The 23,119-nt window shown below is 40.6% G+C and overlaps 2 protein-coding genes across 5 annotated transcripts in view; both read right to left on the bottom strand.

Annotated features, from left to right (window-relative positions):
* Window positions 1-12,644, bottom strand: part of nhsa (Nance-Horan syndrome a (congenital cataracts and dental anomalies)) — a 90,640-nt gene extending 77,996 nt beyond the window's left edge. For 3 of the 4 annotated variants that reach the window (XM_088078013.1, XM_088078014.1, XM_088078015.1), the window contains exon 1: window positions 12,007-12,644. In XM_088078013.1, the coding sequence (XP_087934139.1) occupies window positions 12,007-12,286 (280 nt within the window). In that variant the 5' untranslated portion in view covers window positions 12,287-12,644. The remainder of the gene's footprint in view (window positions 1-12,006) is intronic. The other variant, XM_042483697.2, reaches the window with a different exon arrangement.
* Window positions 12,645-20,260: 7,616 nt separating this feature from the next.
* reps2 (RALBP1 associated Eps domain containing 2) overlaps window positions 20,261-23,119 on the bottom strand; it is a 32,062-nt gene continuing 29,203 nt past the window's right edge. Inside the window, exon 19 of the mRNA XM_042484210.2 lies at window positions 20,261-21,550. Coding sequence (XP_042340144.2) covers window positions 21,482-21,550 — 69 coding nt within the window. The 3' untranslated portion in view covers window positions 20,261-21,481. The remainder of the gene's footprint in view (window positions 21,551-23,119) is intronic.

The raw sequence follows: 23,119 nt of genomic DNA, 5'->3' as shown, positions 1-23,119 counted from the left end.
TTGTACGTGACTCAAAGTTATGTATAGTTCAATTTTTTATTGCTTAAAGGAGTATTTCACCACTGGAAAAATTGTGTTTTCATAAAACTGGACTGTCTATGCACTAAAAAGGTACAAATACTTTGAAAATTTGTGCTACATGATCAGAGAAAAGTGAAAAAGTACCATTGCATTCAATTTTACTCGTTAAAACAACACAACCACCAGAACGCACTGCACTGCATTAGGCCAATAAACCCTCCTGCTGGTGGGTGACTTTATGCAAACTCATCCGTTTGACACAATGGCGGCTGGCTGGTAACAAAAAATCTCGTATTAGTGTTAAATCGTGAGCTTAAATACGTCTCTGAAAACATCTGAGTAGAGAAATAGCCAATGCTGTAACATAATATTGATCTATTTTCTATAAGCACTGCCTAATTTTACCATTTGATCAGATTTCGGTCCGAGTTTAAGAGACAGAGAGAGGAAGAAGCCTGTTGTTTGAGCAACAGCCCCGAGAAGCAGCGAAAAAAAAACGTTTGCGAGTTTCGCTGAGGGGAAGGAGGGATATCTAAGCAGTGGTCAGATGAAAGTTAATTTACCACAGCTACTGACGGACTAAAACTCACTGTTTTGATAAAAAGCTGGTTTAATATCGGCAAATTATCCCTTTAAGGTGTGCTGATTGATTGACGGCATCAGTTTATGCATTGAGCAACATGAACGAAAACAGTCCACCTTAAAAAAGTGCCAGTATCTGCCGGCAGTAGCCTTTCATCAGCACAGTGAATCAAATTATTTTTTCTCAGTTTATAGCTGCTGTTAACGAGTAAAGATGAAAAGGCAGCGAAACATCCTTTAATTGTATAATTATAGTTGAATGAATGTGAACTTGCCACCATAGGAACTCTGGTTACATAACCAGCAAAACAAGCCGAAACGTCTCGATGAGCGTTCACGCATGTGTGCTCCACTGCTTTGGCAAAGAGCACTGTGCCTTACAAATGCCAGAAAAAATTAAAAGTGATGAATGAAAATGAAATGCTATTCAATACGTCTTATTATCGTTTTAAAAAATGACTGAATTTTTAATGCCCCGTCTGTCAACATGAACCAGAGTCTAATGCAACCTCTGCTTTAGACTGCAGGTTGCTGCAGCTTAATTGGTGATTTAAATCCACTGAAGGAGGTAAAGGATAATAAAACATTTCAAACTAACCATTCAGCTGTTCACGGCTCAGTTCTTCTGCAGCCACGAGTGACAACCTGCACAGAAGACTTCAGTTATTGAGTTGACTGTGACAGTTTAATCATCCCTCGCTGTGCTCTGGGTTTGCCGGTCCGCTGACCTGTGGCTATTCAGTATCATGTCAAACGTTAAATCCACTCTAATTGGCCGCTCAAGTCTTTAGAAGCAGAGTGATAAGCAAGATGGAGGCGGCTGTGTTTGCTCTTTTGTGTTTTGCAGGGGTGTGCAGAGGGGAGGGGGGCGTCGAGGTCAGCGAGCTTCTAAGGTCAGGGGGTAAATGACTTTGCCCCCCCACCTCCTCTACAGGAGAGGCCTGAATTGTCCTGCAGCCCCAAACTCCATAAAGAGAGCAGTGACTGCTGGGGAATGTTATTGAATAAGTTTGTGTATAAGAGACACCTCAGGGCTGATAGCTTATCATGGCGCTCGATTTCTGCAGCAGAAGAAACAACCCGCTCTCGCCAACAACAAACTCAAGCTCAACTTCCTCTGGAGGAACCTGACGTTACAAAAACATGCACACATTCCAGTGGAGAGATCTTAAACCTGTGATACTCAACATAAGGCCCGCGGGCCAAATCTGGCCTCTGAAAGGGTGCCAGTTGGCCCCCAAAGTGATTCACACAGGGAAGTGTTTTTGTACTTTTGGTATTGAGGTGCCAGAGTGCATAAAACAGCCTCAAAAAAGAGCTTTTTTATCATAAAAAGTGCCAGTGCAGGATCTGCACGCCCCCAAAAAAGATTATAGCTGAGCCCCTAATGTCCTAAAAATGTCCTTAAGTCCTCCATTTGTCCTAAAATTCTAGAAACTTCTTAAAATCAGATAAACATCCCAAAATACATGAAACTCCTGCAATCCTAGAAATGTCCTTTAATCCATAAACAGACAGAAATCCAAAAATGTCCTGACATTCTAGAAATGTCCCAATTCAAAGAAATGTCTTTGAAATGTCCTAAAATCCTAGAAATGTCCTAAAATCCTGCAAAATGTTCTTGAACCTCCTTAAATCCTTCACACATGTGGGGCTCCTGCGACTGGCCCCTGACCTCCTGTAATTTTGCAAAAGTGGCTCCAAAGCAAGTTAAGTATCGCTGCCATTAAACACTCAAAATAAATGTCCATACATCTGAAAATATACAAAGGACCAGCAGAGGGACTTTTGGTGAGTGTAAAGACGCCCGCACTCAGACGCACTTGCTCTCATGGAGGGTCCCACCGCAGGAATGTAAAGTGTAGTCCCCCACACGTTTTCCTTTAAGCAAACGTTCTTTTTAACAAAATGTCTCCTTTCATAAACAAACACAGCCTCAACCCCCGAACTCCAGTCCCCCCCCCCCAATCCCAGCAGCCATCCAGGCCAATTTAGGGAGCATGTGTGGGGTGCAAGGTCCCAGAAGTTCAGGCGAGCACTGCGGTTTCCTGGTCACTGGCTTTATGGAATGCTTGACTTGACACAACGGTTCAGCAGAAACCACTTCAACCAGGGGCCGACCAAACCCACCGGGGGCCGAGGTGCTGAGACGCACACATGGTTAATGGAGTGAAGGGGGGAAACTTTCAGTTCAACTCGGTGCAAAGACCGCACTCCTCATTTCAATGTCAAACCACTCGGGTGTAAAAATAATTTGCTGACAATAACATGATATACCACATTATCAAGTTACAACACTGAACAAAGCCATCGGTTTGTTCATAGTTTGGGACTTTCTGATCCCAAAAATGCAAAGTCAGAGTTTTGGATATAAGCTTGAGGAAGTGGAAAGGAATGAATGAATGACATCAGCTGAATGAAAACAGCAGGCTGTCTCGGTGCTCTGCGTGTGCGTCTGGGAGGAGGGGGACGGTGCAGGAATAAATGAGCGAGTCTTTGAAAAGTGCTCTATAATTAGCCGGGGTACTATATCAACGGCAGGTTGTCTGGACCTGCAGAAATATGCTCACGGTCTGATAATGAAAGAGAAAAGAGTGGATGAGGTTCTCCATCCTGCTCTAAAATGTGATTCAAGATTCGCTGTAATTCTTTTCTTTGTCTGAATGACTTAAAGTCTTTGTTCGCTTTACGGGAAGAGATTTTCACATCTGTTCCCATCACATACGTTTAAACGCACTCAAAACAATGATAAACTTACAGGATGTTGTGACACAGCGTGTGATCGTGGGAGTTGTTAATCTGCTTTACATAACTTGGGCAGAAATTATGTTTATGAACGACTAAATGTATTAAAGTCATTTCAGTCGAATAAAATAGCCACGAGTAACTTAAACGAACGCAACAATGGCTCGCCAACTTCCCTCCTCACTCCCTGACGTACGTCATGGTGTTTCCCATGATTCCTGGATGTCAGAGCAGCTACAGAGGGTAAAGGGAATATGACGGCCAAAAAAATGAAACGCACCATTATTTGGTTTAAAATGACTGATTTTCTTAAGTTTGAAACAGTTGGAAACATTTGGAAATTATGTAAGAACACAGCTCAACAAAACACAAAACACAGGTTAGGGTTTGTTTAAACCCTTTGAAACCTAAAGAAACTGCTTCAACATCTTTCAAAAACACTGGAATAAGGCAATGAGCAACGAAAGAGGAAATGACCCCAAAAACTCTCTCTGTCTCTGTCTCTGTCTCTCTCTCTGCACATACAGTAAGGGCAAACGGCCATGCAGGCTGCTGAAGTTTTTGTTTCGCCTCATCGAAAATGTTTGATCTGAAATGAGATGAACTACATGTTCACGTGCACATGATGGTTTGGGTATCCTGCATCCGTTTGGAGATTTGATTGTGCACATAATCAAAAAACTAACACAATGCATATGCAAGATGCAACGTGCAGCAGACAGAGTCATTGTTGGCATGATGAGACAAACATTCTCGTCACTGTCACAAAGCGCCTGATTCATACCATCTACTGTAGCGACGGCGTCGCTTTTTCCTGCCATGATGTCAGAATTATGGTCAAAGATGCTTCTCGAGTGTTGCCACGTTCATTCTCCAGTAACACACGTAGTACACAGAAAAGTATTTGAGTAATTCTGTTTATGACACAGCTGGTTGTCTACACAAATGTTAAAGGCTAAAACGCAAGAATATCTCTGGCCTGACACTGACTGCTATTGACCTCGGACGTAGCGTGCACTGAATCACTTCTGCAGCCTCACTTAGTGAATCAAAGTCCCGGTAATGGCGAGACTGGGTCAATGAAATGCAGAAAGGAAGGACAGTCAGCTGGCTAATGTGGTTTTCTGGTCTGAGCTGCTCAGTAGTGGAGTTTATACTAGCGTAAATGTTGTGCTTCTGTCGTCAAAAGAAACTTTCATCCAGGACCGCGAGGCTCACAGAGCAGCATGGACGTCACTGAAGAGGAGGAGGAGGAGGAGGAGGAGGAGGAGGAGGAGGAGGAGCAGCAGCTCTGGGACAGAGAAACAGAGAGGATAGCAACTGCAGAGCATAAATACTCAGTGCTCAGTCTCACTCAAGGGGCTGTTAGAGCGGGAGGAAAAGTAGCACAGTGGAAAGCCTAAAGCACCGCTACGCACAGTCGTGATTAATTGTAACCGCTGCGAGCTCTTGTCTTTTCTTAAATGTTACGTAACACGTAGAGTGTGTCAGGCAGGGAACTGTACAAGCTGATTTCTTTGAGTTCAAACAGTGAAGCTGACTGCACTTGACAGTTACAAATGTACTACTACAATTTTAAAGCAAACTCAATAAGTCAGCTGGTTAATTCATGTGTATAATGTCAGAGAAAAATCTACAAATGTATGAGGCAACTGAGTTCTGCACACATGGTTGCACACTTATTTCTACTAACAGCAATATAAATGCTTATCTAAAAGATTAGATATTGACCCAAGCGGTTTTTCATGCGGGATCATTTCCAAACACTTTTTTCTTGGCGAGCATTAACTTTAAAGGGACAGAACCCAAAAATCAAAAGTGCATCCTGCTGCCGACCACACAGAACTCATTCACTCGAGCTCATTTGTTTTCTTCATATGTGGGAGAGTCCGTTGAACCAGAGCGTCTCAACGCAAACTCAAACACCGCTCAGCTGCTTTCTTTGGATTTAAAACCTGTTTCATTTTGTCCTGTGATTTCAATCACCCACACCGACTCACTCAGTCATACTTGTCTGTAGTACTCTGCTTGGCTCCATCTACTCTTACAGAATACTTCACATCCTGGAAATGAGTTAAAAGCTGCTACTTTCAGGAAAAATATGAGACAAAATATCAACCATGAAAACTGGAACAAGAATCTCATGCAGCAACAGCACTTTGAGGTAAATGTTAACATGCTAATGTTAAAGGAACTGTTTACCCCAAAAATCAAAACTACATACTTTTCTTCTTAGTGTTATTTATCCACCTGGACTGTTTTGGTGTGAGCTGTCAAGTTTTTGGAGATATCGACTGTAGAGATGTCTGCTTTCACTCCAATTTAATGGGACTAGATGGCACTCAGCTTGTGGTGCTCAAAGTGCCAAAAAAAACGTTTGAAAACTCAACGGTAATGTCTCTTTCCTGAAATCATGACCCGGTTACTCAAGATCATCCACAGAGCTTGTTTCATGTAGGAACTATTTTCTTTCTACGAATCGCATCAGTGCGTAATAGAAAGTTTCCTTCTGGATTGAAAAAGGTTTTCCTTATTTCATAACAATAAAATAAAGTAGAAAAGAATATTTAAAGATTTTTTGATGTGGGAACTATTTTCTGTCAGCGCAGCTACACCCACTAACAGTATCCCAGCGCAGTAGAGGCGTACATCTACACCGAGCACCACCAAGCTAACGTTACGGCTCAGCCGAGGAGGACGCCATTAATGTTAACATTTTGTGCTGTCACGAGCAAAAACCTCTCGTCCATGAATAGATGCACACCTCCTTCTGTGTAGTGATTTAGTTGGTGGTTGTAGTTTTGATAGAAAAACGACAGGCTCCTGCTTGTGACAGTGTGAGTCATAAACATTAATGCATCATTTGAGTTGTGACATTAGTCTACTCAGGTGAGCTAGCATGAGCCTCCCGTCCATGAGTAGATGCACTCTTCCTTCTGCACAGGGATTTGGGTTGGTGGGTGTAGTTTTGGAAATATAATAGTTCCTACATAAAACTCACAACAAGGTCTGTGGATTGTCTTGAGCAACTGGGTTATGATTTCTAGAAATAGACATCGTTTTTGAGTTTTTAAAATTATGGTTTTTGGTGCTTTGAACACCACAAGCCAAGTGCCATCTAGTTCCACTATACTGGAGAGAATAAATATTATATTAGCTGATATCTGCAACACCATGCATGCTACTCACACCAAAATAGTTTTACACTGATAAATAGCACTACAGGTAAAAGGAAAATACGTATTTTTGATTTTGAGGTGACCTGTCCCTTTAAATGTTCATGCATACAATTATCCTAATTATAAGCAGGTGTGAAATAAAACCTTTTGTTTTTGTTTAAAGAATTCAATCAGGAGATTACAGTTGTACAGAAGATTTATGTTCTAATACAATAACCAGCAACATTTTCACTTTCAGCGCAACACTTTAAAGTCACGAGATAATCTTGTAAGACTGCACACACAGTTTGCAGCACTAATGCATGATGGATTTAACGGGATCTCGGCCTTAATAAGCAGAGAGAGCCTGACGCGGAGCCAGAAATGAGAGTCATCTTGTGAGCTTTTCTTACTCGGTGGGTCTGAGAAGGCTGCTGCTTTCCTCTGTTTGGCACCGTGAGACAGTCTGCGGAGCGGCCTGTACGAGGAATGTGGTAAACTGCCAGCCATGTGCTCTTGGACCAGAAAAGCCAGAGGGCCACTTGCCGCCACAAAGTATTACAGCTCCCCCTCCAAACTGAGCCAGTGTAACTTAAAACCCAGCAGAGTGCTCTAACATGGGACTGCACTCCAGAGGCCGCTCTGGCTGAGGAGCTCTGAGGGTCCCGAAACGCAGACGTTGATGGGGTGTCACAGGAGAGCTGTCCAAACACAGAGCGGAGGGAGACGTGCCAGGCTCCTGGTGTGTATGTGTGTGTTTAAGTGTGTGTGTGAGGCAGAGGATAAGAGCGGGGGAAGACAAAGAATGGATTTGGATAAATAGATTACCCAATAGAGACTTCGACTTTTTTTTCATCTTCACAGAAACATTTTAAAGTGTGTCTAAAAGGATCTCTGGCATTATTTAGTTGGATTCCTCCGTATAAATAGCGATGCCAATCAATCACAAACAGCAGAAGCATCACTTAAGCGTCTATATATGGAGCTGCTGGCGGACTAAGTGCAGCTCTCGTACAGCTGGTGTTGTTGATAGAAAATAAAAGGCTCGATATGAGACGGAGCAAAGTGAAAGAGAGACACTGCGCTTCTAGCAAGTCGTTTGACCTAAATGTGTCAGCACCGCGCCAAGCATTTAAAAATATACCTGCATACAAACATTACCACAGAGGAGCTTCGTTAACGGAGACAAAAAACTAAAGATTATTGCAAAATAAAATACTGCAAAATTGAAAGAAATAACCAGCCTCAAACACACGGAGTGGTCTCAGTCAGCTACAAAATTTAACATTTCCAGACTCGTTTTCTGACCTCTTTTATTCACATTCGAGCAGCCCTGAAATTATAAATCGCTCGAAGCCCACCTTCAGATTTGGGTGCACAAGCTGCAGATTTTCAGAGTCAACGACCAGAAAATCGCAGCTCGCACAAAAGTTGGTAACCACCTCTCAGCACACACAAATCTGTGTTTGTCTCCACTTTAAACTCAAAAAAACATCTTTTTCCAAAGACAGCACTGCGTCACAGAGTCATATCATTCTTGATGTGACAAACTCTAAGACAGACTCTTAACTCGACTGTAGCTCCAGTGTCCTAAAAGCCCACAAAGGTTTTCGCTGCTCACTTTGGCTGACATCATAATCGTATTCTCTACATTACGACACCAGCGCTTCTTGACTGATGCCCCAGACAAACTTCTTCTTCACCGGTTCTTTTTATGGGACAGAGCTTGTGACCAAAGGGTCAAAATCTGATTCTGCATAATCCAATATGGAGAATTAATCTGCAGCTGTGTCCTTCGGCGGAGACAAGTCACGGCCGCATCATATAAACGCCACCCACCCCCACCGCCCGAGCTTCCCGGTGCCTTGAACTGCTCCATTTACACTAATTGTCATTCAGATGAGAGGAGGAGGGGTGTGTGTGTGTGTGGGGGGGGGTCTGTTGTTTAAGGCTGCCCCTGACACACATTAATATGAAAAGCACAATTAAGAGTAATTAGGCTTTTCCAGGCAGAACGGAGTTATCTGGAGACTTGGCACGCAAGATTTCCTGTACGCCATGCAGCATCCCAGACGAGGGATGAATCACGCAGTAAATCATTGGACTTTAATGTGGGAGTTACACAGCAGCTTCATCGCAAACCGAGCTGCGAGTGCTTTATTCATAATGACACGGCTCTAATTAAAACACTGCTTTAATTACTTCATCAACGAGTTATCAGAGTAGACTCTCAGATGAATTTACAGAGTCTGGTTTGATACATACAACTGCGATAAACTCATAAAGTGCCACTTATAATCATCCGTTAACACAATTTGCTGCGTGCCGGCTCAGAGAGCAGCAGATCTGAACTGAAGGAGCCTCTTTAGATCAGGCTCAAACTGCCCTCAGGACCAAACAGTACATCTGGTCGTCTTTGACCAACATCACGCCGGAGCTTTACAGATTTTTGCAAATGGTCAGATTACTGTGACTGTCGCCAGGTTTCCATTAACCTTCAAACTGCGCACATTGAAACATTGAAATTGCAAATATGAAATATGCCTAATGGTAACATGTCAATTTAGTAATAATTACCATTTAACGCAAAAAAGGTTTTTATGCTCGCGTGAGGTGGTATTTCAGGCATATTTCAAAAAATTGCAATGGAAACCCTTTTTTTGCCTTTTATAGGTCACATGATACTGCGGCTATGTGCTAAAAGAGGTGCTAATGCATCGCATAACTCTTCAAAAGTTTAGTGAATCATCCTGAAGTTTTGAATCCACAATTCCTCTGTGAAATCGTGAACTATCACCTCCCAGAAATCCCTCATATGTATCAATAATTGCTCACATAACACGCCTACGTCGCCTTAGATTGGAAATAATGATGGTTAGTGCCGTGGCTGCAATAGAAATAAACCTGCTAATGTTTTGAACATCCATCCTCATGCTTCTTGGAATGATTTCATGTGAGGTGAAGTCGCATCACATCACTCAGTGGAAACGCAGTCATCTCGCAATTGAGTTTATCCACATTTCGGAAATATCCCTCAAGTTTTGCACAGATCTGTAACGGAAACCTGCCTCGTGTGCTTGTGAATGAGCAGTAAACCTGGTCATTTTCCCACCAACAAGATCTACAAACACTGGTGAAAAAGAAAAAAAACTCTGCAGACGTCTGGAGGTTTAAATCAGATTTAAGAGAGGTCAGATCTGTTTCTTTGGTGCAGCAGGCTGCAGATAAATACCTGCAGGCAAACTCACAGACCACAGGAAGCAGGGTCTGGGGGACATGTGAGGACTTGCTGAACCTCAACTAAAGCGGGGTAAATCCACTGGGGTATGTCCAAGCTGGAGGGGGACAACTGAGGGGGGCAGACAGGGGAGCACAGGTTTCCTAAGTGCTTCCTGGAGAGTTGGTTTATACATAAATACTCACACACTACTATCACCCCCCCAGTCACTCAGGTGGGGGACACAGAGATTAAAAGGGCCAGGGGGACGGACACATGCTGTGTTATCAGGGTCATGAATTGTAACTGCTGGGCAGGCAAAGTTCAACATATGAAGTAAGACAGGAGAGGACAGCAGAGGGACAAGCTGAGCTGCCAGTTAGCAGTGATGGAAAAGTACTCAAAACTGAGTAGCAATACCACAAAGAAGAAATAATCTGTTACGGGTAAAAGTCTTGCATTCAAAATGTAACTTAAGTAAAAGTACATCAGTGCAGGTATCAAGATATACAGTTTAAGTACTCTTTATGCAGAATGGCTCATTTCTTCATGATGTAGGCTGAAGTCTGAATATTTACAAGCGTACTTAATTAAATGTTGCAACTGGAAAAAAGTTTAATTAATTTATGTGCTCCTGCTGCGTTTATGTGATGTCGGAATAATCAGAATGACGACTTTCCTGCTGGGAACATTCACATAAACGGCCTCTCGTGTCGGAAAAACAACTGCAAGATAATTTTATAACACGAGTTGTTGGCTCGACTTCCCAAATGCTTAAACGTGGCAGGAAAATGTCATTTTTTTTAATTGATTCACATACTGAATATCAATTTTTAAAGCTAGTACCCCCCCCCCCATATCACCTATCGCTTAATAAGCAGCATTTTTCATTAATAAAGTGAATATCTTTGAAATAATAGCTCACTTCATCTGTTTCCTTTGCTTTTTGTTGTCATGAATGAAGTGGAAACAGCCATCACCCTCTTGTTTAAACGCTCTTAGCATTAAAATGTAGCCCATCTTCTTCCATGTTTTTCCCACTTTACGACCTCAAATCATATAAACAGAAAAACTTCCGACATTACATGAACGCAGCATTTATCAGCAGCCTTGTGAAATGTTGACTTTTTTCAGATAAATAAATCTCAAATTATGTAGTTGCTGATTGTTAATTTAGGCAAACGACTGAAAACTAATCAATTAATAATTGCAGCTCCTAAACCATTCGACATCTGCAAAGTAACTAGTAACTGAAGTATTCAAATATACGTAGTGGAGTAAAAAGTACAATATTTGCCTCTGAAGTGTAGAGGAGTAGAAGTGGAAAGTCGCAGAAAATGTGAATGCTCAGGTAAAGTACAAGTACCTCATACTTGTACGCAAGTAAGGAACGTGAGTAGCCTAAATGTACTTAGTTACATTACATTGCCATAGCCAAAAACTATAATAGTGGAAGTTATAATTGGATTTTCACATTTCTGATGGTTCTTGGACACACTATGCGCAAAAAATGCTTCAGACAGAAAAAACAACCATATCAGAGCTTAAAATAACGATACTTCAAATCACTTTTTCATCTAAGATTTTGCTAAAAACAAAACGTTTGCTCGAACCAGCATGCAAGACAGGAGTGAAAAAACGAGGCTTTTTTCCAACTCCAGGATGTTATCCTCAACTTTTAACTTTCAAACATCAAACTTTTAAAAAATCGTATAACTAATTCATGCATTTCACTCAAGGAGAAATGCCTATAACTTTGGAGAGCACCCCCCCCAAAAAAAAGAAAAAAAAAAGGCGCAGCACAAACAGCCCGCCCCCCTCTGATAAATAAGGAACAGTCCCTAAGTGGCTGCTACCATGAGCTCTGGACAGACAAGCTGACACACGCCCCTCAGCGTGGGAAGAGATGAAAACAGCAGCGCGTGTCCACAAATATGAACAGACAAACTACAGTATGTAAAAACCAGTAAATTTAACTTAAATAATAGAGAAATAACATTTTCCGTCTTTAAAAACTGCTTTATCGCTACCTGGCGGCGCTAAATAAAGACTTTTTCGTACTTTCAGGTAGTTTTGTTAACTTGTGGCAAACTTAACTAACTTTATTTTTTGTCTGCGTCATTACTTTTGTCAAAATTCAGCCTGAAATTGTGTTAAAAGTAAAAAAAAAGAAGATGCTTCCTCGTGCGTTTTCCCCCCGTGCAGTTTTCTCTGGTAGCGTCGCGCGGACGGTGTGCACGCGGGCAGCTCCCTGTAAAGCACGTTATAAGAGCGGGTACTCACGCACTGCCTCCTGTTTGGGGTCCAGCTCGGAGCAGGTCTGCTGGAGCTGGCTGATCTTGCTCTGCAGACCCCGGACCCGCAGGCTGGTGGAGGTGAGGTCGCTCTCCAGCTCCTGGAATATGGAGCAGGCGTGTTTGGCCAGATCCGATAGCTGCCTCAGGGTCCGGGACAGAGCCACGTTACTGATGGAGACCAGATCCTCGAAGAGCAGACCGTCCTCGTTCGGGATCTGATGCCTGCAGAGTAACTGAGGCTCCACGACTCGTTTGGCAAACGGCATGTTGACCGCGGGATAAATCCAACAAAAGTGTCCCAACAGTGAGCAGAAAGCGGGTCTCTCCCCTCGGCCCCTGATCCAGTTTGTGAAAACTCAGCTGCTGCTGATGCCCCCCATCCTTTCATTTGTTAGAGAGGACTGTTGTGCTCCTGGCTGCGGCGCCGGGTCATCTGCTGCCCCTAATGCTGGTGTGTTTTTCACTGCTCAAAGTAGAGGTGGTTTTTAAAAAAAGGCGGTGGTAAAACCTGGAGCGGAGTCCAAGCTGACCTGGATCAGGACTGTCTCAATGTGGAGCTGCTAATGTCCTGAAATACTTCCAGCAGGGAAACTGCATGAACGTCACACCAAACGTCTTATATGCAACTTAAAGTCTTATGATGAGAATGTAAAAAACAAAAAATATGTAAAAATAAAGTAAGCGCAGTTCAGATCTCTGTTAAAATACTGTAGTTTTTTTAACCAATGAAAAAATACCAAAGTCAGTGAGTAAAAACTTACTGATTTTTTTTTTTTTTAAATAAACGTTTTAAAAGTCCATTGTGAAGGATTTAGGGGTATATATTGGCAGAAATTGGAATACAATAATCAGTGAGTTTTTTAAATAAACGTTTTAAGGGTCCAGTGTGAAGGATTTAGGGGGATATTTTGTCAGAAATTTGAATATTATAGCCTATAATAAGCATGTTTTCTTTAGTGTGTAATCACCTGAAAAATAAGAATTGTGTGTTTTTGTTACATCAAAATGAGATGCTTATATATCTACAAATATATGGTATATGTGGTCCTCATCTATGGAGCTGATGCTGCAACGTCAAATTTCTACAGTATCCCAGAATAGACAAACCAAACTCTGGCTAGATGGGGCCATTTGCATTTTCACATTTGACTAATGGCAGCCCCTCCATTAGGAGAGAGTTGGAAAAATGTTGATTTTATAATGTGAAACTGTTTTATTCTGTGCTTTTACTGGTTAAAGTTTCGATTCAGATGTTCAGGAGGTTTTTACTGAGAGACGAATTATCCAGAGGCCTCTTCCTCTCACAAATAAACAAGCAAGATCATTAAAACTGGTCGAAACCCTGAAATAAGCAGTTTTGTGTAAAATAAATACAAAATAAATGTTTTTCTAATGCTCTTGTTGCAGAGGGGCCGCTAACTATGGTGGTAGATGCAAAAATATGAACAGGAGAACATGCAAATGACCCTATCTCATCTACAGCCAGTGTTTGGTTTGTCCATTCTGGGCTACTGTAGAAACACAGTGATGCAACATGGTGATCTCCGTAGACGAGGACCCGCTCACTATGTAGATATAAGCGGCTCATTTTAAGGTAACAAAAACACATTATTCTTATTTTCAGGTGATAAAATATTAAAGAAAACATACTTATTATGTTGTATTCAACTTCTGCCAATATATTCCCCAAATCCAACACACTGAACTTTTAACTTTCTTCTCTCTTATCCATTTGAAAAATACTGGAAGCATCTAAAAGGCTTCAGTCTGTAACAAGAACTCGTCTCGCTATCAAAGTTTGTCTTGAAATAGGAAAAAGGGCTCTTAGGTATGCTGCTCTTGCAGCTTGGACTCTGCGGCTGACTGATTTGGGTTTTTTACGTCTTAATGTTTTTTCAAAAGCAGACGGAAGAAGTTGGAGGAAGGTCCATCAGATTGTAAATGCTTTGACTAAATATTTGCCTGTATGTGATCCAGGAAATGTTCATCTGATGTCTTGGTTTGCTGTGACTCAGAAGCTTTTTGTTATTTTTCGGCAACTTTGTTTAATGTGCTGTTAACACTATTAAGGACAGCTTTAATCTCGATGTGGCCTTTCCTGATTAAATAAATGCTAAAAGGCAACTTTTCTTGACCTGTGTATGAAGCAGGCCTGTAACTAATCACACATAGTTCATCTTACATAATAGATGATAAAACAGACTGTTCTTGTTGTAAATGTTCTTGGACACGTCAGTGAGTGGAGATCCAAAGTGTATTTTGATATGTTTTTAACTGGAAGTGAAATAATTAGTTGATTAAATGGCTTCTTAAAATGTTGGAAAAGAAGCCTTTCCGTTTTCATCATTGCCATAAAGAAATATAACCTGCTTAGTTGGGAAAACCTCATCAAATACAAAAATGTCTGCCTCGTTTATAAGATTATGCATGGTTTAGCTCCCCCTCCTCTGTCCTGTTTCATCAACTTCAAATCTACCGCAAACAGAGCTACGAGAGGTGCAGCGAGGGGGGAGTGCAAAACACCACTACTGCACAGTCCCCCTCAGAAAAACTGCACTCAGCCGGGCTGTCTTTGACTTCAGAGCGTCACATCAATTTGGTAACACAATCAATTAGAAAGTCCACATCATAAAACTAAGTGTAATATTTTAAAAAATGGCTTATTGAGAACCAGAACTACCGCTTTTGTAGTTCTTTTTGTAGTCGTTTTTCTTCTCTTTGTAGTTGTTTTGCCCCTTTTTGTAGTAGTTGTGAATCTCATTTTGTCTCTTTGCAGCTGTTTTGCATCTCCTTTTCCGTCATTTTGCATCTCTTTGTGGTATTTTGTCTCTCTTTTTGGCCATTTTGTGTCACTTTGTAGTTGTTTTGCAACTCTTTGTAGTGATGTTGCATCTCTGTGTAGTTGTTTTGCATTTAAAGTAATTTTGCGTGTCTTTGTAGTATTTTGCATCTCTTCGCATTTGTTTTACATCTGTTTGCAGTCATTTTGCATCCCACTGTAGTTGTTTTGTGTCTCTTTGTGGTTGTTTTGTGTGTCCTTCTTATATGTCCCTTTGTTCTCATTTGAATCTGACTGTTGTCATTTTGTGTCTCTTTGTAGTCATTGTATGCTGCGCTTTTAAATCTCTTTCTGTTTGTGTAAATTTGAGTGACACATTGCAAGTGATGCCCAGGGTCCTCTGAAACTTTGGGCCCCTGGGCCTGTGCCCAGTTGGCCCATTTATTAATCCATAGGTGGCTTTGACAAAGATTTAAGTAAGATTAAAACAATTATTTTACATAATTTCAAATAGAATCAATGTTGGCAAACTGTAAGACTTACTATTTTTTAATTCATTCCTTAATTTTTCTACGAAACTGTGAGAATTCCTGTTTAACTTAATAATTTCCCCCTCTGGGTTAATCTTTGCTTTCACCTCCGTGTGCAGACCTGACAGCCTGCGCCGAGCTTCATTCACATTTGCTGAATGAGTGTTAAACTAAATCCCACCAGCTGACGGGGCCAGAATGAGCAGAGGTGACAGCCTAAAAGCTCTTCCTGTGGCCTAACTAATGTCCACACCAGAAGTGCAACCTTTGCAAAGCCCGGCCTGGGACAAAGGAGAGACGAGAGAAACGGTGTATGCCGTCATCTTTGAGTAATGGTGCCGCAACAAAGGGGCTAACTTGAACAGACAAAAGCTGGTAATCTTTGTTGTGAGAAGGGTCAGCTTTAACTTTAAGCCACCGGGGGGATACGAGTTACTGAGAAGCCATTGCACATTTACAGTGTATTTACACTGAACTTTAATAAGAACTCTACATAACTTTGTCAGTTCAGATATACTATGCAGGATTTTCCTTAAGAAGAAAAAAAAACACAATATTGACTCATACAGAAGTAATCCCTCTCAATTTAGGAGCCAAAAAAAGCATATGGTGGTGTATCTATCTGCAGAGACTCTGCTCTCTGCCTGTATTTCTTATATTCGTCTTATTTTCTGTGTTCAGGATATTTATGGAAGTGTACCCCCGCAGCGCTCATGTGAGGTTGGATCTTTATGAAAAGGCAGTGACCCGGTGTCAGACTATAAGCAGCTGGCATTCAAGGGACACACACTGAAAAAAACACAACATAGTGAGGCGAAATGCCAAATGAGTGAATCTGGGTTTGGCTTTGACTTTCACTTTGGTTTGTTACATGGATGGAACGGACTATACTGGGCACAGACCCAGGGGCCCAAAGAGTAAAGGCTCACACAGATATACAAAGGGACTTCAAAGAGACACAAAATGACAAGAAAAAGGGCAAAACAACCCCAAGGAAATGCACAATGACCAAAAACGAAACAGAAATACTACAGAGACTCAAAATGACCTCAGACACAACACTACTAGAGACACAAAACTACTAGAAAGAGACACAAAACTAATAGAAAGCGATGTAAAAGAGACTGCAATGAGACAAATTACAAAAAAGATTCACTACAACTACAAAAAGAGATGTAAAGGAACTGCAAGGAGACACAAAATGACTACAAAATGGAGCAGAAACTTAAAAAAACACACACAGATTGACCAAAAAAGGACACAGAATTAGCTCAAAGAGACGTAAAATTACCTCATAGAGACACAAAACCACTTAAACGAGACACAAAATCAAAAAAGATGCATTAGGATTACAAAGAGATGCATAGGAACTATAAAGACACAAATTTACTACAAATCAAATTTACTATAAAGACACAAATTTACTACTATAAAGACACAAATTTACTACAAAATACACAAAATAAGTAATACAAAATTACCTAAAAGAGAAACACAACTACTAAAAAGAGACACAAAACTAACTCAGAAAGACACAAAACTAATACAGAACCACACAAAACTACTGTAAAAATATACAATATTACTACGAAGGGTGCAAAATAACCACAAAGGCACAAAAGGACAAAATTACCCACAAAAAAACACAAAACGATGCGTTACAACTACAAAGACACACAAAACGACACAACATATATGTTCCTATATAGAAGAGATGCGGCAGAAATTTACAGTTACCAACAATCCTGCATCGTGCACCTTTAAGTTACGGTTTCTGCTTTAATCCAGTAAACACTTTGTCATTGAGTGCCACCTTCTGTCACTGGGGATTTTTTTCTATTTGTGTCTGAGCTCTAAACGTCTCTGTCTCCAGCCAGACAAATCAATAGTAATAACCACATAGGTAATAATAATCCACTTGCTAAACCTGCGAGATAGCTAGATGTCAATTATAACAAACAGGCGTATACTTAGAGGCAGCACATGGCCGACACATATAGTTTCCTCGTCACGTGCAGCTGTCAACTTGAAATGCAAACTAATCACTTTTAAGTGGTATTTATAGTTCAGTTAAGAATGGCTCCCCGTTAAGCCGTCTGATTGAATGAATAAACACACTCCCCTCCTGATGCATCAGATGAAATAAAACCTGCAGAGTGGGATGAGATACTCTGTGTTGATGCAGCAGGTGCTGACATGCCGCACTGTGCCAAATATCGGTTATGGCACGGCGGAGCTACGAGCGCCTTGTTGTCGTCTGGCATCGTGTGTGCGTCTCCCACTCTGAACTCATTCACTCAGGCTCATTCATTTTCTCCATTCGTTTTCTTCAGATGTGGGAGCGAGGCATTAAACCAGAATGCCTTAACGCAGGCTCAAACACCGCTCGGCTGTTTTCTTTGGATTTTAAGAACCTGTTTCATTTAGCTTTTTCTTAAAAAATGTCCTGTGATTTCAATCACCCACACTGACTCACTCAGTCATACTTGTCTTTGGTCCTCTGCTTGGCTCAATCTAGTCTTAGAGAATACTTCACATACTGAAAACGAGTTACAGGCTGCTATTTCATTAAAAAATGAGAGGAAACATACGTCAACCATGCAAACTGCAAGAGTCTGCAGCCATACTATGGCTAACTTCATCACTCTAACACGCTCACCCGACAGTGCTAATGTGCTAATGTTAAAGGGATAGTTCCCTCCAAAATAAAAATGACATTTTTCCTCTTAACTGTAGTACTACTTATTCATCTAGATTGTTTTGGTGTGTTGGAGATATCAACCATAGAGATTTCTGCCATAATGTAACTAAATGGCACTCGGCTTGTGGTGCTCAAAGCGCCAAAAAACGATACTAAAAAACCCAACAGCAATGTCTCTTTGCAGATATCATGACCCAAGATAATCTACAGACCTTGTTGTGAGCAGTGTCATGTATTTTCTTTGCACCGAACTACACCTGCTAAGACTTGGGATGTACTCATGGACAAGAGACTTGTGCGTGCGACAGTGCGAAATTCAAATATTACTAGCGTCCTTCTCGGCAGAGCTGTAGTATAAGCTAGCTCAGTGGCGCTAGGTGAGCTAGCAGTAGATGCACGCTTCCTTCTGATGCTTTTGGTGGATGAAGTTCGGTGTAAAGAAAATAGTTCCTACATGTTTTCTTTCCATGTCCACAAAAGCCTTTTTTTTACGGCATGATTGAATAGCTAACGCTCAGCACCTCGTCCCGGTGCTGGCATTTGTTGTGCAGCATGATGCTCCCATTGCGAAGGATAAATAACAACAAAAAAACCCTGAAGTTAAAAAAACAAAACACTTTGGTGGACACAGGCCTAAAAGTAAGGAGTTAATCAAAAACAATAGCATTCATCATCAGGGGATCACGAATATCTGTGCCTGTTTTGGTACATCTGGTAGATATTAAAATATTTCACAGGATGAGTGGAAAGTTCAACTTGTTGGAGAAAAAGTCGGGATCACCAAAGTCATTAAAATTCATCATCTGGGGATCATAAATGTCCCCCTAAAAAATTTGATGGCTGGACTAGTCTGGACAAAAGACAGACCAGCAGACTCACAGACAGAGTTACAATGCCATCTCTGCAGCCATGCAGCCAGCAGGGCTAAAAACCAGGCTGTTGATAACAAGTTACTGAGTTGGAAAAATGTCTGGACGAATATCAAAGTTCCTGATTGCGATCAAAGCAGCTTCTTTGATGACTTGGAGCGAGTGCGGCTTTTTGAATGCAACATGAATGAGAGAGAAATAGGCCTATCAGTGTGTGAGGTGTCTAAATGGGAGCCAAGTGTGTCAGCGGATATTTTTGGACGGCCGTGGCGGAGGGTCTGGGAATACAGCCATCAGTGGCGATCTGCTTGACCCTTGGTTGTTATGTCTGTGTCGGAGAAAGCACAGCTGCTTGGTGAGAGCCAGAGGGTCATGACTGCAGTCTGTTAGATCTCGTTTACCAACGATAACGACTCCTGATACATCTGTTAATGCACCCAAACTTCAATATCACCTTCTTTTGAGTCTAAGACACGAGAAATAAATGTGTGTGGTATTTCAGTGCAGTTTTTTTCTTCTTGTAACACCTGATTTTACAAATTTTAAAATAAATCAAGAAGGTTTTCCACATTCATGCTGCTCTGAGCAACCCTAAGTTACATCTTTACACATCAGTAAAAAGGTAAAAATGTTTCTTTAGCCCCTTTTCCACTGCACAAAAAACCCAGTAATACCCTCGTCAAATGATTCTTGCGAAATGCAGTGACTGAGCTACCAAAGAAATACCGTCTGTTTCCGCCCAAGCAGCTCAAACATTGTTCCAAAATGGTCAGCACAGTTTGAAAGCGAGATATAAAAAACAGAAGTAACCAAAATAACATTTTCACTGGCCTCTATGCTGCTCTCTATTGTTTATTAATATTGTTTTCTGGCCTGTGTGTGATGTCGAACATGACACACCCAAAAACAAAAACCAATACATAGACAAAGGCACACTCGTCTCCTGCAGAGCCGTATACACAGCTCTGCTCTACTGGCAATGAGAAAGCAGTCTGTCACCTATTTTTAGCAGGTTTTCCCATGTTTAAAAACCCAGATGCACGTGTTGAAAAAAGAAAAAAAGGTTGTTTTTTTTCTTGAATTTTTTTTGGCAAATTTTAAAGAGAAAAAAAATGCTGATTTATTTGTCTTTAAAAATTATCAGTGATTAAAAAAAAATGTGATTCTTTTCTTTAAAAAATATGGCTATTTTTAAAGAAAACATGCTTTCCAACCGTTTATCACAGCCTTAAACTGTTAAAACATACATATATGTGTTGGACTTTCACATTTCCAACAGTCATTGAACACATCATGTGTTATTATTGTTATTATGTGTTTTTCATGACCGCATAAACCCCAAATTAATTAATCACAAGCAATAAAAATAGACAACTTTATTGATTAGTTTGATTATTGTCTTCAGCCCAGAGCTCAGTAGTTGTGCATGATTTAAGGTGAGTTTACAGTCCAATGCTCACATCATTTTAGCAAACGTGCAGAATCAAGCATGCCATCGTGTATTTTAACCACTTCATTTTTTCCTCCACACATCCTGATTGTTCCTGATGATAAATGGTCTAAAGCAAGCTTAAGCAGCACCACATCTTTGCATAGATAAAATCAAAACCACATCTGATTTTAGATGTTTTGAAATCTATCTCGCAAAACATTAGAGGGATATTGTGCTTTTTTTCTTTTCTGGACTATTTAACGGCCCTGATTTTTATTTTTTTTAAATAAACTTGCAGTGCAGAGATAACAGAGAGAGATTCATATGATAATAAACATAAACAGGTTTAAAAAAAAAATCAAGTCAGACAGTGCTTACAATAAAGATGGAGCAAAATTTCAAGTAAAATGCCCATATTTTAAACAAATCCAGTGTCAACATTCTTCAGTGTCCCGACGGCCTCGTGTGCCAGTGCTACAGTGTGACAACAGTCAAATCTCGTGTGCAGGAATCTGTAGCTAAACAAAATCCAGCTCATATCTAATGCAGCTTTTTCAAACCTTAAGTACAACCTTTTCTTCCTAAACTTTAAGTGCAAAAAGTAATCGGACTCATTAACTAATCTGTAGCACCATTACTTGCTTTAGACCACACATGGATACACATTAAATGCACTGTTTACATAGACTGAGAAAAACTGGGAGTATTTTAGCTCCCATCATTAACACAGAACATGTAACATACATGAAACATGTATCTGAGTCATGGCAATGTGTGCACAAAAATATGTCAGACGCACTGTAAGCAAAGTAAGACTCCTGGGTGAGAGAGACAGTAAATAATAAGAGAAAAATAAGTTAGAATGTCACAGTGAATAAGAGTATTTTACATGTGCATGTCATACAATTATTTTTAAAAAAGCATGGTTGAATCCTGCAGAACATTATTAAAAAGTAACACAGTGACATTTTGATGTGGGACTGGAGTTGTTCAACAACGAAAAAAGAGCGACATACCTGTTTGCCCCTGTCGTCAACCTTTTTACGTTTATTATGCATCCATGACAAAAGACATTCTGTATCTTGGCTCAAATATTCATGTTTTATAGAGACATTAATGTAAAGTGACTCTAACCAGACTTCAGGCTCAGTCACGTGGAGGCCAGGGGCCGCAGGAGCTCCAGCTGGGACTCCAAGGTGACCCTCTCCTGGTGAACCACCTGCAGGCAACAACAAAAAAAAGATGACCTTTGACCCCTGTGCTCCGAACAAGAAAAGCACCTCAGGCTGTAATCACATTATTTGTTTTTGTTTGCCATGGTAATGATGGTCTACAACAAGGTGAATCCCCTAAAATGGCCCAAATATGAGTGGAACTGAATGAACAGCATACAAAGACCCTCCTGTTCTCTGAATTTGACCAATTACAGGGCTAAAAGTTAAAACAAGAATTACTGCTACTGATTATTAGTAGTTATAAGTTTATAATAATAATAATGAAAATCTTTCTGTCAATATTTAGAATTTTGAATATAACAAACTCCAACACAAAACTTTGTTTAAATAGCAAATATTTAATAAAAACTAAAACTTTCAACATCAAATACAGTAAGTTATAAGCAACTTTTTTTTAATAAGTTCACTGAAAATTTAAATAAAAAATGAAAAAATAAAAATGGCTCCTTGAAGTTCCTCCCATGCTGATACTTTCTTTGCACTTTTTAATTAATTAATTTTATCAGCCATCATTAAAATAAAATGCAGATACAGATAAACGGCAAAATGCCAAATATCGGCCCCAATAATCCGCCATAATCTGTCAACCCCTACTTATGATGTTGTGTAATGGCCAGAAAAGTGATCATGCAGAATAAGTGACCTTGACCTTTGACCTTTGACCACCAAATTCTAATTAGTTAGTTGTTGAGTCCAAGTGGATGTTTGTGTCAAATTTGAGCAAAGTCCCTAAAGGCCCTCCTCAGATTTTGCATTTTTAAGAATGAGACAGACACAAAGTCACAGTGACCTTTGACCACCAAATTTAAATCATTTCGTTGTTAAGACTCAGTGGACGTTTGTGTCAAATTAAGCTTTATAAACAATAACAATGGCATTAACACGGCAATAACAATCATTTACCTTCTCTGTTTTCTGGCGGCTGATCTCGTCCTCTGCTCAGAGGGCAAAGAGCCTCTGAATCTCGTTGTTTTCCTAATTTGTGGACATTTACGGCTGCTGTTCTTCTTTTAGGTAGAAGCTCAATAAGAAGCTAGCAGCTGCTTTTCAGTTCTCCCGTGTTGGGTCACACACATAACATGCCGTCATAACATCGCACCTGTCCTGCCCGCTGTCCTGTTAATACAGACACCATTTCGGCACTGTAACTTCGTCCCGGCGCAGCTTAAAGGTGAGACAGTTCTGTCCCCGCTTTCCGTAATCGTACCTTTTAAACAAAATGTCAAGGTGGCAAAAGAGCGCTATTTTCCCGCCTTTAACAGGCAGTGTAAAAGGCTTCTGTTTTCTGTTGTTGCCCATATTGCCATGGTAACTATAGTCTTTAATAAGATTCATCCCCTAAAGTGGCCCCAAATGTTTATCACACCCCAAAATACAAAACTTTTGCAAAGATCTGCAGATTTTCTGGGTTATACCAGTACGAGGGCTGTCTGAGGGGGACACTACAGCAAAGGCCACAAGGTAAACTCAGTCAGCCAACTCACGTGGAACGGATTACGTGAGAATGCAGAATATGTACACATATGTGACGTCTACACTCTGTGCTCATCACT

The sequence above is a fragment of the Plectropomus leopardus genome, chromosome 5 (genome assembly GCF_026936395.1).
Source record: "Plectropomus leopardus strain MGB_pleo_1.0 chromosome 5, ASM2693639v1, whole genome shotgun sequence".
Lineage (NCBI taxonomy): Eukaryota > Metazoa > Chordata > Actinopteri > Perciformes > Serranidae > Plectropomus > Plectropomus leopardus.
This window is presented reverse-complemented; position numbering and strand designations above follow the sequence as displayed.